This window comes from Papaver somniferum, chromosome 6 (assembly GCF_003573695.1).
Source record: "Papaver somniferum cultivar HN1 chromosome 6, ASM357369v1, whole genome shotgun sequence".
Classification (NCBI taxonomy): Eukaryota; Viridiplantae; Streptophyta; class Magnoliopsida; order Ranunculales; family Papaveraceae; genus Papaver; species Papaver somniferum.
Window position 1 is genome coordinate 72,727,010 of NC_039363.1, and position 14,421 is coordinate 72,741,430.

General features: G+C 37.1%; 3 protein-coding genes and 1 non-coding gene across 5 annotated transcripts; 3 read left to right on the top strand and 1 right to left on the bottom strand.

Annotated features, from left to right (window-relative positions):
- The first annotated feature begins 921 nt into the window (after positions 1 to 921).
- LOC113287975 (rab3 GTPase-activating protein catalytic subunit-like) lies at positions 922 to 6,140 on the top strand. Of its 2 annotated transcripts, none has more exons than XM_026536884.1 (14): positions 922 to 1,237; positions 1,373 to 1,461; positions 1,627 to 1,770; positions 1,869 to 1,972; positions 2,670 to 2,863; positions 2,997 to 3,166; positions 3,256 to 3,597; positions 3,679 to 3,743; positions 4,012 to 4,060; positions 4,162 to 4,318; positions 4,609 to 4,693; positions 4,782 to 4,851; positions 5,264 to 5,404; positions 5,621 to 6,140. In XM_026536884.1, the coding sequence occupies exons 1-14, from the start codon at positions 1,102 to 1,104 to the stop codon at positions 5,966 to 5,968; spliced, it is 2,094 nt and encodes a 697-aa protein (XP_026392669.1). In that variant the 5' UTR covers positions 922 to 1,101; the 3' UTR covers positions 5,969 to 6,140. The 2 variants fall into 2 exon arrangements, with proteins under 2 accessions (XP_026392669.1, XP_026392670.1); XM_026536885.1 differs by having other exon boundaries at positions 1,114 to 1,212.
- On the bottom strand, positions 6,138 to 6,921 carry LOC113287976. The gene is made up of 2 exons (XM_026536887.1): positions 6,647 to 6,921; positions 6,138 to 6,482 (listed from the first exon to the last, which is right to left on the bottom strand). Exons 1-2 carry the CDS (start codon positions 6,901 to 6,903, stop codon positions 6,362 to 6,364), a joined length of 378 nt encoding a protein of 125 aa, XP_026392672.1. The 5' UTR covers positions 6,904 to 6,921; the 3' UTR covers positions 6,138 to 6,361.
- A 171-nt stretch (positions 6,922 to 7,092) lies between these two features.
- TRNAE-CUC lies at positions 7,093 to 7,165 on the top strand. Its single transcript has one exon. It is a non-coding gene; the product is annotated as a tRNA-Glu (tRNA).
- Positions 7,166 to 8,797: 1,632 nt separating this feature from the next.
- Positions 8,798 to 9,883, top strand: LOC113290922 (glycine-rich cell wall structural protein 1-like). Its single transcript, XM_026540506.1, has one exon. It carries the CDS (start codon positions 8,798 to 8,800, stop codon positions 9,881 to 9,883), a length of 1,086 nt encoding a protein of 361 aa, XP_026396291.1.
- Positions 9,884 to 14,421: the final 4,538 nt, after the last annotated feature.

Sequence of the window (14,421 nt, forward strand, 5' to 3'; positions counted from 1 at the left end):
TACGACGCGGACGCGGACACTACAAATTCTCAGAAAACTAGGACGCGGACACGTATATACATATTTTATTTATATATACAATCATGTATTTATACAACAATGTCAAGTGTTTCGATCCTAAAAATTAGAAAGTGATGCTACATGTGTATAAATTTCAAAGGAAAATAAGATATCGTCTGTTAATACACGTCGAAGGTCAAGCAATTAATCACTATTAAACACATGACACAATCAAAATACATTCTTAGAACAACACACACCCAAATAAAGATATACATGATGTCATTTCCAATAACAAAACCCTAATAAAAACCTAAATAATTGATCTAAATGATTGTCTTTCTTCGTTTAGTTAATAATAGTAAAAATAAAGGAAGAAGTTTAGCTGAAAATGAAAAAAAAAGCGTCAATCCGAGTTATTGGTGCGTCCAAACCAGACTGCGCGCAGGACGCGCAAATTGATGCGTCGCACACGCGTCGTGTCAGCGTCCCACACACGTCCTGTGTCCGACATGAATCGAACGCGGACACGGCTCGGATAATGGAGCGTCCGAGCAACCCAGTTTAGAGCCCTATAATAGATTTCTAAAGAAAACGAACAGAGAAATCTTTGTACGGAAAACAACTAACATATTTGTATTGAAAAATGCCTAATGTTTTCTCCATAAAGCTAAACTACTAGTAGTGTTAGTGGTTCAGGATTTGATCCCCTCGTTTTTCTCCGCCGGTGTTCAACAAAAACAAACCGCGTGGCACTGTGTACTGGTAAGACCCAGTCACCAAACCCCCTACATACGTTCGGTGAAGATCGTGATTACTACTATAGCATAACATAACGTCATCCATTTTCATTTTTCTTTCTAGCTTTTATTTTCTTCAACGAATTAAAATCAATATTTAATACAGTATTTATTTTAGTAATATGGTCTTCTTTTCCATTTTCCTGGCTTCGTCTCGTTGTTTGTTTCTCTCTACAGTTTTTTTTCACGACTCTCTCCATATAGCATCATCATCAGCCCTGATGCCTCCTCACTCCTCATTTCTCTCCCACTCTCTCATAATCTAATAGAAACCCGATTACTACGGGGAGCTCACAAACAAATGGAGACATCTACATCTCCTTCTTCATCGTCATCTTCATTTGTTTCAAAAGCTAAAACGGCTTTCCATTCAGCGGCAGCAAAAGCGGAGAAAGTTCTGACGGATATTAAAGTAGATTTCAAGTCCAACTCTCCTGGTTTCTCTCTATCACTTCCATTCATTAAATTAGATTTGGATTTTGGTTGTTCAATAAACAATAATTTATTATACATTTCTAATTTTCAATTTCGATCTGAATTTGATTGTTTATGGTTTTTTATTTTTCGGATAGACGGTAGTCAAGAAGAAGAACAACAATTTGGTAAGAGTTATAGGAAGTATCGGCCCGAATCGATTTCTACAAAGACTGATAATAAACAGGTATTGATTCGAAATTTTGTTTTTGATAATTTCTCGGTTGCCATCAGTTTATGATTCTAAGTGATGATAAGTTCTTCAATTTCATCTTTATAGAATTAATGAGGTTAAGCTTTGTTGGTTGAATCAAGCAATTTGCATACTTGCATTTTTGGATATGTGGTGCAGTTAGGGAGAAAGCAGGATTGGCAGGATAGGTTTAAAAACATGAGGAGAGGGAAACAAGAAGCAGACAATAAAAATGAGAGCTCTCCCAAGTCGGGTTCGCAGGGGTTTAATGATATTCCTAAACAGATTGATCCCAGAATGAAGGTACATCATAATTAAAACTAGCTGGATTGTGAAATGTTGTGGATGTTAGTTGTTATTTTGAGATTTGTGGCTCTGAGTTGAGATATGATTGCGTGCAGGAAACAGGAAAGGGACCACCTTCTGCCAAAGAAGAGGATCTGAATAAGAATGCGCTTAAGATTCCCCCAACATCAGTTGTTAAACAACTTGCAGTAGCTGTTGAGTAAGTTCTCAGTCTTCTCACTTGTTTATTTTCTTATGTAAGGGTGATCCTTTATAGAACTTTTCAAGTAGTTGTTGTCACATTAAAGAACAAAAACTTAGTCACTTATCCTTTTTCATTACTTATCACTACTCTTGTTTTGGCATTTTAATCTGCTGCACTGCGTCCTGAAATCTTTCTAACAACCCAAATAATTTGTTAGTCTAATTCAAATAGTATCGCTGGTTCTATTAGATCATTGGTTTTGGTTAGTGATATGTACCCTTGGAACAAAGAAATCTCTTACGAGATGGAACTGCCTGTCATCCCAATCCCTGCAAGTTTTCTTGCATGACTTGAATCAACTGCATAGTGATAAATATATTTTCTTGCACCGAAAAAGGTGTTTCCAAACAAATCAAACAATGTAAAGCTATGAACATGTGGATTTACCTTTATGTAACGAATTATGATATTCTTGCTTGTGAAAAAGGTTACTGCATAGATAGGAAGTTTTACTGGAAATGCTGTTAAGTACATTGTTTTTTAAATGTTGCTATCGTGATCGCCAAGTGACACTCTGGTACAAGGAAAAATAAGTTTGTGGCAAAACAAAATAAGTTTATAGCACTAATAGATGCCATCCGTTAATTTGACTTGACTGTTAGTCTTATGTTCAAACTAGTTATAGTCGTAACACTTTGCAACCTCTGTATAGGTCTGGAAAGAAGTTGAAAACAATGAAAGATTTTCTGGCATCAACCAGAGATTCATCTCCTGTCAGGGAGAGATCAGGCTTAAGCTTTTCTGCTATGAAGTCGTTAGTGCTTCGTGACAAGGAGGATAAATCGACTTCCGAGTTTGGTGACGATGATGAAGTTGTATCTTTTATCAAAACGTTGTTTGATGCTGGTAATGCAATATGCAATGGCTTTACAGTAGTTATAAATTATAATCAATTTACCTTGAGTTTCTTAGTTAAGTTTTTGCATAATCCCTTGGATGAGCTTTAAATTTCGTTGTAATATCTGCAAGATACTCGCAGAGGGTCAACTTCTCCTAAAGAGGAACCATTCTGGTTCAGCAGCGACTTCTTTGCCTAGAGATATCCATGCTGCTCCACCAGATACCTTTGTTGTTAGACTCTCTGAAATCATTGGAAGGTTCATGACTCTGCGTAAAATGGCATTATTTTGGTGGAGGGTTGTTGAAGAAGTAAGCATTATTCCACAATTGATTACCTAAGCCACAATTTTAAAGGTTGGATTTTTACAATTTGCTAAGAGATCTTTGTCTACCTGCAGTTGAGAAGACTATGGGCTGAAGAACAACCCATACCTCGAGTTCCCCTGGATGAGAACCCCGATTTGAATTCCTGTCTTCTCTATCAGCAATTGCAGGTCATCAATTGTTGTATTTCTAGGAAAAGACGGCGTGCGATTGCCACAGAAACACTAGATTCCATACTTAGAGAAGCCAGTATACATGTAGATCCAATAGATGTTTCTGCAAGCTCGGTTTCGTCCTCAGTGTTGTATGCTAGACTTAGCAGCGGGGAACTAGTTCTTCGGCTAGGAGCTGATCATCCATATGAAGGTGTAAGGATGTTGGAAACTGGAGAACCAGTATACGCTCCTGTAACACAGGTTTGACAGCATCTCGTTCTAGAAGATGGATATATTGTAAAAGTTTTCTCCTAAAGTGATGTATTTGTTTTTTTCATGCAGGAAGGACCTCTTCTTACAGAAGATCTTATCAAAGAAACGGAGGAGCTTGTTCTGCGGACCGGGAGGTTAGTTTTTGTAATGAAGTATGGTTATTCATTAAATATATATAATATATAATATGTGTGTACTGATACCTTTGGAACATCACTTGGATGTTAATTTGGTCTCATATGACTGTTACTCCATCAGCACATAACTTACTATTTGTTCTTGTTTAAGATTTAGGAATATTATATACTTCACTTCTGTGAACTCATTCTACTTCTCCGTCTAGCTGTTATATATTTTCCATATAGATGATCTTTAACCATTCAACGCCTTTTAAATTCTTAGTGTTGGTGCCGGGTGTTCTCAACTCCTCTCTGATATGCAGGCTTTTAAGGTGAGACCAATTGTCGCAGAAATTACTTCTAGGATATGCCTTGCTTCCGTGCTTCACAATTTTCTTTAAAATACTAAACTTTTGTTATAAATATATATCAGGCTGCAAATCCTGGGTGCATTGTAGAAGATTTTGTTAGATGGCACTCACCCCCAGACTGGTCAGAAACAAATCCAGATGAGGAGGTTAAAGATTGCTCAGATGGAGGAGATGCAACATCTAGACGAGGTTACTTGAGTACGCGAATGCAGAAAGAAGGTTATCTCTTCTTTCTTCTTTGACATGCCATGCATCTAATGTTGTTATGCCTTGTTAGCAATATACTTTGTTGCTTTCTATATTTGAAACTCTAGAAAGAAAATAAAATCTTCAAAATTGTAACTTTTGAGGTAACTTGGTGAGTATGATGCACATTGTTTATTGACGGTTTTAACTGTACACACACCCGAGCTATTTATCTTGCAGAGCATAAATAATAAATATAGGAAACTAACTGTGATTTCGCGTTACGACTGATTTTTAATAGAGGGTATTTTGACAAATTGTAGGAAATCTGTGGCATGAACTATGGGGAACTTCCAAACCATTACCTGCTGTCAAACAAGCACCACTATTCGATGAAGAATTGGCAGTGTAAGTTGGACCACGACCTTCCATTACTAAGGCTACAGAATACTGCCACTCTGTCACTTAAGAACTTAAAGATTTATGCGTTTTGTAGGGAAGGCATCTTGAGTTTCTTAGAAGACATCGCTCCATCTGAGCTTTTCCAGCAATTGTTTGTTTCTATAGTAAGTTTTTGCTTGTTCTGATAAGTGATAAGGTATCCAAATGCATGCTCCTTTGTTTATGTATTGTTCTCTATAATCAATATAAGTAGAAAAGGTTAGTATCGTTCTTAAATGTAATCCTATTGACGGCAGACCTGTTTATCCACCTCTATTCTAGTGTTCATATACATAATTATTTCTCAAATTTTGGAATATTTGATGGCCAACTTTCATAGGGGAGGATAAGGTCCAACCATTGGTTTTAGGCTAAATCTTAGCTTCTCTAATTCTAATAAGTTTGAAATCAGTATGTTTGCCTCTGCAAATATGGGTTTTATTTTAAACACAGCTCTTGATTACAATTGTCAGTTCCTACAACCCATGGTATGTGCTATGATGCTAATGCGGATTTTGTATCTTTTACTATTTTCAGCTTGGTTCGGCTTTTGTAATTGCTGAAGGTCCATTGTCCAAGAACAGTAACTTGTCTAAGCTGTTTTATGAGTGTAAAGACTATGTAACTGCCACTTGTCAAACTTCCAAGTGGACTGATAATATTGACGATCTCTGCCAGGTACGATGACCTTCTTATTGCGCATTTTGAATTTATGCTAATGAAGGCGTAACTGGTTAATTCTTTTGTGCCACCATCCCGAAGACTGAAGCATCATTTTTCATGTGAAACAATTTCTCATAGCTACCCTTCTGGATGGAAGCACTAGCAATGTTATTGATGGATAAGATAAAATGATCACGTGACTGAAAGCTTATCTTTGAGTTCTGATTCCAGGTTTATGGAACAGTAGAAACGATGTTAGTTAATCCTGAGGATGGTTTAAAGCTCATTAATCAATCTGAAGAAACTACGGCCCCAGAAGAACCAAAGCATCGTTTTAAGAAACTAATACAAAAAATTAGTGGCAAAGATAGACAGTTCTTGAGAAGACAAAGCTCAGAAAATGACAAGAGTCAAGAAGAGAAGCCCCAACGCCAGGCATTCCCAAACCCATTTGAAGGGAAATCATCTTTGTTTTCAAAGAAGCCCCCTAAGCCCATCCCCTCTACCGAAATCGAGACACCCTTGTTTCCGGATGATATGATCGGACAGGTGTTTCACAGTTGCAAATACGCTATGTAAACCTCAATTCATTTGAAAATCTAGAAAAGAAAGAAAAAGAATCTGTATATAACATCTGCCGAAGGCAAAGTCTATATTAGTTTTTTTTATTCCAAATTTGGAAGAATTGTAGTTCAAAACTTTTGAACTCTGAGATAAGTTCAATGAATCCTTTCAAAAAAAAAAAAAAAAAGTTCAATGAGCAAAAGAGAACATTTCTATATAAAAGAGTTTATTCATTATCCCTTTTTATCAATAGTGCACAGTACAAGCCTTTGGTTTACAACTCTCTTGCAGAAGAACTTACCGGGAAAAAAAACCCTCAACATAAGTAAGAAAATTAATTGCACTTGTCAGGAAGTGGCTTCACCAGAGCTCTTTCGTTCTGGTAGAAAGCTCATTGCTGTGTGTATCTTATCTTCTCCTGGGGTTCTCTTCTTCCTGTTCTCTGCTTTCGTTCCTTTTTTGAAGATTCTTGACTATTAAGTCTGGCACAATAAAGTTCGAAAACAAATACACCGCGATGAGCAATGCACTGCATAAACCAAAGGAACGGGATTAATCACAAACCATGAAAGTGTGTCTTTCCTTCATATCCTACTGAATAGAATGGTACGACCCGATAATCCCATTTCGGGTTTGATTTTCTTATCAGTGTAACTGAAAGAGTGATTTGAATCAGTGAAGTCAAAGACAAACCTTGTTTGCAGGAAGACAGAAATATCACCAGAAGCAGCAGGTGAAGAAGTGATATCTATGAGTTCCAGTGAAGAAGTGGTGAAAGCTTGGGTCTTCATTCTTAGTGAAGTGTGGTTTTTCATTCTGTAGTAATCACTGGGCATTTGTTTAGGAATGTTAGGAAGCCAGAGCAGGGTCTTTGTCTTTGAAACATTGTGCTGTTTATTGTGTGGTAGTAGAGGAGCTAATGCAGGACAGTGGCAATGGATGCTAACCATACTTAAAAGTTTATTAAAAATGAATAATTTTCTCACTCTGAGACTGATCTCTCCAGCTTCTCTCAGTCTATGGTATTGCGTTCATACAAGATTTACCCCAAAAATGCTGCAGGTGGGTGGATAGTGTTGGAATTCTGTCATTTGGTTTAGTGTTGTTAAATCTAGCAAAAGTGAGATACCTGACAACAATCCGTTGTAGTCTAGGTGGTCAGGATACTCGGCTCTCACCCGAGAGACCCGGGTTCAAGTCCCGGCAACGGAACCATTTTTTTCATTCGTTATTTTTTTTCCTTTTTTTTTTTTAATAAATTCTGTACGGGTGGGAGCTCTGAATGAGTTTTTTTCCTATAAAAAATTTCAGTATCAGTAATGATGTAGCAAGTAAAGAGTTGAAATTAGCCGAAAACCTGACTGGAAATTCTTAAAGTCAAAGGCCAGACAGAAGCACATGGAAAGGAAATGGAAGAAAGGTAGTAGTGTCCCAGCTAATCAATAAAGCACATACCCATCAGTAACTATACATGATCATCAACTAGTATAAAATCATAAATGCTTCTGGGGTATACATTTTAGGCGGAAATGAATCCGTGTGTATCCAAACACTGTATAGGACGAGATCACAAGTTGAAATACTATGTCTCTAACTCTATACAAGAAGAAGAAGAAGAAGAAAGAAAAGTAAGAAGTTTAGAATGGTCAGTACCTGTAAAAGAAAGGACATTAATAAAAAGCTATACATAGCGTAGGAAATAACCTGCAAAGTGTCTATCTACTGTACTAGATTTTCTTTTTATTAATAACATGCATTTAAAGGAAAGTTCCTACTGTGAATATTTAACATTCCATCTATATTTCAAAAAAGCAGAATGAAGTCACATTGTAATAGTAGATATGTTTCATTGCAGAGCTTTATTGAAGTTTCTATCAACACTCTTTCAGCGGTAGTAAAAAGTGCCGATCATTTTCTTAAGCCACCATCTATATATATATATATATATATATATATATATATATATATATATATATATATATATATAATTAACCTCTCTGCACTCTCTCATCTGCATGCTAAATATGGATTGGATAGTGAAAACCACATATTATTAATCACACATTCTGATTGGAAAATTTTTCCTCATCATAATTGATTACTTATTCAAAACACAGTTGGATTAATGCAGAGTTTTGTTTTCTTAGCTAGCTTTTCAATTCTGACTATATTTAAAAGAAAAGAAATGAATATGATCTGACAGTATGTGGTTGATGAATATTCATGCATGGGTAGGTGTCTCTTTATTACTCCTTGAATTACAATATCGTACACCAGAAAAACTGGTCTCTATACTCCATAGTAATTTTCGGCTTCCCACTACTACATCCTTTTATCCCCCATTTTCATGAGCTAATTTTTGATTTTTCATTACGTAGAGTAGTTGTGAAGGATGTACTGCTGGTAAATGAACAGTTTAGCTAGTAGGGTTTTAAGTCCCATCTACAATTTTGAGTTAATGAGGCGCTTAATTAGAAGAGTCATCAGTCATCACATTTTGAAACAAACTAAGTTTGACTTACATGGCTGGATGTATCGTCTTAAATGTTTCCCTCCAATCTCCATTCTCTCAACCGCTTAAACGCGGTTTTATGAACATATGCACCAATTAATGCTCAACTATCCATCTCAAGCTGTTTCATCTACTTCATACAACTGGGCTGGGTAGTGGATTTCATTCTCTTCCTCTGCTTATATAAAGAGAATAGGTTTCAGCTAGCTTCACAGAGTCTCTTCAGCAATCATCAGTATTGTTATCAAGTAGTGAATAAGCAATCACTACTGGAAAGAAAAGTGTGAATATTATTATTATCAAAACATCAGTGGTGGTTTTTAATCAAGAAAATGGGTGTGAGAAATGTAATGAAATGGTTGTCTGTGTTGCTTTTGACACTGAGCATTGTACTGAATTTGAGTGTGTTCAGTAATGGAGAGAATGTTGATGGTTTTGGTGATGATCGATATGGTGGTCGAAGAGGCGGGGGAAGGTTTCGTGACGATAACGACTGTCGTTGGGGACGCTGCAGAGGAGGAGGACGATATGGTCGTGGTGGAGGCCAAGGAGGAGGATTAGGAGGTGGACGAGGGGGTGGTTTAGGAGGAGGTGGAGGTGCAGGTGGTGGTGGGGGAGGTGGTATAGGTGGAGGATCTGGGAGTGGAGGAGGATTTGGAGCTGGTGGAGGGTTAGGAGGGGGTGGTAGTGCAGGAGGAGGTGGTATTGGAGGAGGCGGTGGTGGTGGGTCAGGTGGTGGAGGTGGTATTGGTGGTGGATCTGGACAGGGTGGAGGTTTTGGAGGTGGAGTTGGAGGAGGAGCGGGTGGTGCTGGAGGAGGAGGTGGGGGAGGTGGTTCAGGTGGTGGAGGCGGTATTGGTGGAGGGTCAGGCCACGGTAGTGGGTTTGGAGGTGGAGTTGGTGTAGGAGGAGGAGGTGCTGCAGGAGGAGGTATTGGAGGAGGTGGTGGTGGTGGGTCAGGTGGTGGAGGTGGTATTGGAGGAGGATCAGGACACGGTAGTGGGTTTGGTGGTGGTGTGGGAGTAGGAGGAGGAGGTGCTGCTGGTGGTGGTGGTGGAGGAGGCGGTGGAGGCGGAGGTGGTCTTGGTGGAGGATCAGGGCATGGTAGTGGGTTTGGTGGTGGTGTGGGAGTAGGAGGAGGAGGCGCTGCTGGTGGTGGTGGCGGAGGAGGAGGAGGTGGTGGAGGCGGAGGTGGAGGATCGGGTTCTGGAAGCGGTTTTGGCGCTGGTGGCGGCTTGGGAAGTGGTGCTGGTGGTGGCGGAGGAAGAGGTGGAGGTCTTGGTGGTGGACATGGAATTGGTGGGGGAGTTGGAATTGGTATCGGTATTGGAGTTGGAGTTGGTGTTGGAGGTGGATCCGGCACTGGTTCTGGAACGGGTGTAGGAGTCGGAAATGGCGGTGGTGGTGGCAGCCGTTAAAAGCCAGTTTCTTTGAATATTTGTCGGTTGTATCTTCACTAATTAAGAATCATTCTCCAACGATGTTGTCTTTTGTTTTGTTTGTTTAATGTTGTGTTCTTGAAATCAAAATACATAAGCATAATGAAATCTTCAATGTGTAATGCTTCATATGATCAATACTTGTTGCAGACAATAGATCACTTAAAAAGTTTCATATTGGAAGATCTTCCTTCCCGGTCCCTCTGTATAACTTGTTTTATATAAGCGTTAAACATTTCATCATCATATTTGAAAACAAGTTAGTGCTTTTTAACTGTACATGCATGAGATTGGCATTGCAAATCTTGAACTTATAGTTCTTCTACGGACATTGTAGAGCCAATTTTTATAAATGGTTGTGTCCAGTCCAAGGACACCATGCAGTAAAGTCCATCTAGACTTTTAAGTTTGAACTTCGAAGTTCCAACCTATCCACAACAACAGTGGAAAAGGACCCACTGTTGATCATCACTGATCTATTTCAAAATTTAAATGCAATATGTACGTAGAACTAGGGAAACTGTTGTCGTATAGTTCACTGATAGTTGAGTGGGCACACACAACTAGTAAACCAAGCTAGGGCCAACCTCATATATAAACCACCGCTGGCTAAATTGCGCCCTAGATTATTCTTTTTTATTTTTATTTTTTGGTAAGAAAAATAATTTTATTGAATAAGAGGTTTTTTTATTATTTTTTATTTTTTTAGAATTAATCGTCTTATGTTAAAATATAACCAGCAACATGGTCAAAAGCCCATTAGAGTTTGTCCTGCTCAGGGATATTTAACTCCTTTAAAATCCTAAGTCATATGTATTCTCACGTTGAATGGTGGGAGTACCTCCTTCCTCCTTCAATGGTAACCCTCATCCACTCTTAGAATTGCTCCGTTCCTCTTTTCCTCAAAGGAGAGAAAAACAAGGATTTCTCACACAAAAATGCCGAAAAAAACCCTTCACGAACGTAAAATAAACTTATTCCATTCATGAAAAACCCAAGAACAAACCATACCAAAACCAGGGTTTTTACCCTGAGAAACAAATCATTAATCAGGATACATAGAAAAGAAAAACAACTTGCTACATTATTAGGGTTTGCTTCTTCTTCGCCTTAAACTGAGGATCAGGTAGCTAATCCGAATTTATTTTTCTATGCAAACCCCTTAATCGATTCTCTCTTTGAATTCCCGAGCTTACTGTTCCATTGAAGCAAAGCTAAGTCAAAGCAAAGCTATTCGAATATTTAGGCAACCATAATCTATCAGTATACAATTCGAAGAGAAGCTGTAAAATTTATAACAAGAAATTCGATCTCAATTAATCCTAAAAAAGCTAAACTTTTTCCTCTTTTACGCCTAATAAGATTCGTAAAAGTTGTTGCAATAAGGGACATCTTAGGTTTAAGCAGAATTGGGGTCTTCTGTGTTTAGCAAATTTTAGGGTTTATAACCTCTTTGTCTCAACTATTGTTGTGCTGAAACCAAGTCAAAGTAAAGGCTTTGGCTTTTCTCCAATTCAAGATCAGTTTTCTTCCTTTCCATGATTAATTTTCTATTGATTTATGTTTTTTATTCTTAATTAGTTTATATTATATACGCTTCTCCTTATTCAGCATCAACAATGATTCTGCTTCAAAAAATAAAAAGAAAAAATTTGAATCCGAAGTAGCTAAGCCAATTTCCTATCTGAATTTTCTTTTTTCCTATTCAGGTTAGGAATGAAAACAACTCCAAAATTGTTTTGCTCGGGGATTGCAACTTAATTACAATAAAGATGCAGCACTTAAAACCACACAGGTATTGGTTGCCGCAAAGGCTGTGATTTTATCTATCTAAATCAAAATACCGGCTTTTCGTCTTCCAGAGTTGAAGGACATTGGGAGAAAAATGTTGTAAATTTCATTCAAGTAAATGTTAAATTGTGCATAGCATTGGTTGTTATTACTTTAGTATGCAATCTTCATAAGGAGTCTAATTATTTTTCAGAAAGCATTGTATTCTGCTGCTTTTGCAAAAGAAGAGGATGCTATAGTGTGATAAGAGCAAGACGGGAACAATCCGAGTTTAACAAAGATGCGCCACTTGATAAGGGTAAGGATATGACACCTTATTTGGTTATCCACTCATACCTATATGCCAAAGTTTTATACTGTCTTAACTCCAGGTAAGCTTTTTATACTTTTCAATTCAAGTTTTTCATTCGGTTTTAGTACATCCAATTATCAAGGGCTTAAAAATCATCGGGTTTTAGTTGGATTTAAATAATGAATCACTCAGGAAACATGAGGTTGATCTCGTGTAGGTGTTTACAGGTTACAGAATCTTAAACTTTGGGAATTATCTGTTGTTGAGAAGCCCTATTGCTCTTATAGATCTTTTAACCAAAGATTACAACTTTGGGCAGAGGTTTTCTCTAAGAAAGTTGCTTCCTTGCATTATTTCAACATCAAAGATATGCAATTTCATCTTTTGTGTCTGCTGCTAACTTTTTAGATGTTTCGTAGGTGGTATAGCTGCTGGTGCTAACACTGTTCAAATTACCATGGTATTGAAGTTCGATCTTAGGACCAAAGAAGTTAAACACGACATTTGTTACCAGTGCAGGGATATTGGTGCCAGTTTCACGGACATGGATTTGTTCAATTACGAGGAAAGGTAAATTTTATTTTTACTTTTTAAATTATACATTCACTTTTAATGTTACCTTCTCAATTATACATAATTTATCATAATAAGCATGGGTCTTTCGGCTGAATTGAGTTTATTTTCTCCTTTGATACAGATCTGTCCGATATAATGAATGGGAAAAGGACGTACAATCTTCTTTTGATAGCTTATATCCTGGAATGACACTTGGGTTCGTGAAAGGTGCGGATTAAGTATGTAGTTTCCTTGGCCTACACTTTTGCTCTTATTTTTCTTGATATTCAAAATTCAAAATCGGCAAATTTACTACTTTTAAACATAAAACCTTGATTATGCACAGGTTGTATTAACAACAAATCAGTAAATTAAAGATGAATTGGTGAACTATTGATTTTCTAGAAGTCTTTCATGTTTTGTCGTCTGTTTGTCATTGGTTTGCAGTTTGTAGTTGGTTATCGATTTGCAGTTTGTAGGTTCTAACTACTGTGGTTATGTATAGATTAAATTTATAAATTTGATTCATGAAAGTAGAAATATATCAGTACATAAAGACTCAATTGGCGGATCGAGCCTCTTTAGCTTTTCTAATTGGTGTTCCTCTTTGTAGATTACGAGGAGATTACATGAAATAACCAAACAGTTTGCAGAAGAGTTAGCAAGGGATCGAGCTGCTAGAAAAATATTAGAACATGAATGATCCATAGGTGATTTGTTGTTGTCATACTTAAAGTGTTGTTGTTAAGTCTGGCATTATCAATGATCATTTTGTGCAGGTATGTGATATATTATGCAGTAAGAAGTTGATAAGAAGGACAAGAAATTGAAAGAGCATGAAGTTGATTTTATTCGTATCTGGATTACGGACAACTTGAGGTATGTCTGACTTTATGATTCATGATATTATTAACATTAGGATATTGATTACATGAAAAGTTATGGACGTACACGGAGGTGTTGAAAATTCGATCATAGATACTGAATTATCCATCTACTTTATGAATTTTTCCATAAATAGTCATGGATGTACACATGTACATTTCATTATCTCTTTCGAAAATCTTCTTGGTTGTGAACGATTCAGATTAGCAACATACATTTGGAAGACACATTTCACACTTCACAATCTTATGCCTCAAACTGGAATAGATAGTGTGTACCAATTAAAACTCCAATCTACAAATTGGCTTTAGTGTGTCCTGCACATTGGGTATCCATTTCAATTATATCAACGATCAATTGAGGTATACAATTAAGATCCACATGCGATAATTATGTTCGTCTTTTAGGTAGTAATTTTGAACTCTATGTGGATGTATTTTATGCATACACTGTATTATACTCGGCACTCCTTTTGATTTTTAGGTTCATAATAATGATAAAGTGAAGGCTTTGTTCAATTAAGTGCATGGTGAAGTTGTTTGATCTTCAATTTTCATAGTGAAGGTAGTATCACAGGTGAGACCATCCTATGCAATCCTTTTCAATTACTGTTATGTTATTTGAGTTACTGTCTTTTGTTAAAAAAAAAAATTCCTCAATCTTCTAATCTGTTTTAGACCGCTTTCAAAGTTATCACATAGACGTTCAACCTCCAATGTCAAAACTCCCGCTGAACGAAAAAGAATCTCCAGAAAAGGAGTTATTGCTATCTACATATTTTAAATATTCCTTAGATCATCAGGTTTAAAGAGCAGTTAAGATGTTCAACCACCAGGAATTGGGACAATATGTGCTAGATCGAATAAATCTAATCCTTACGTCCGTTCAATTAATTAAATTGGTCTAATTATTTGGTTTTTGAAATCAATTAAATTATTTGGTAGTGGTTTCTAATAGCGTTGCTGGAGAGCCAGTTTCAACTCTCAGTGCTTGG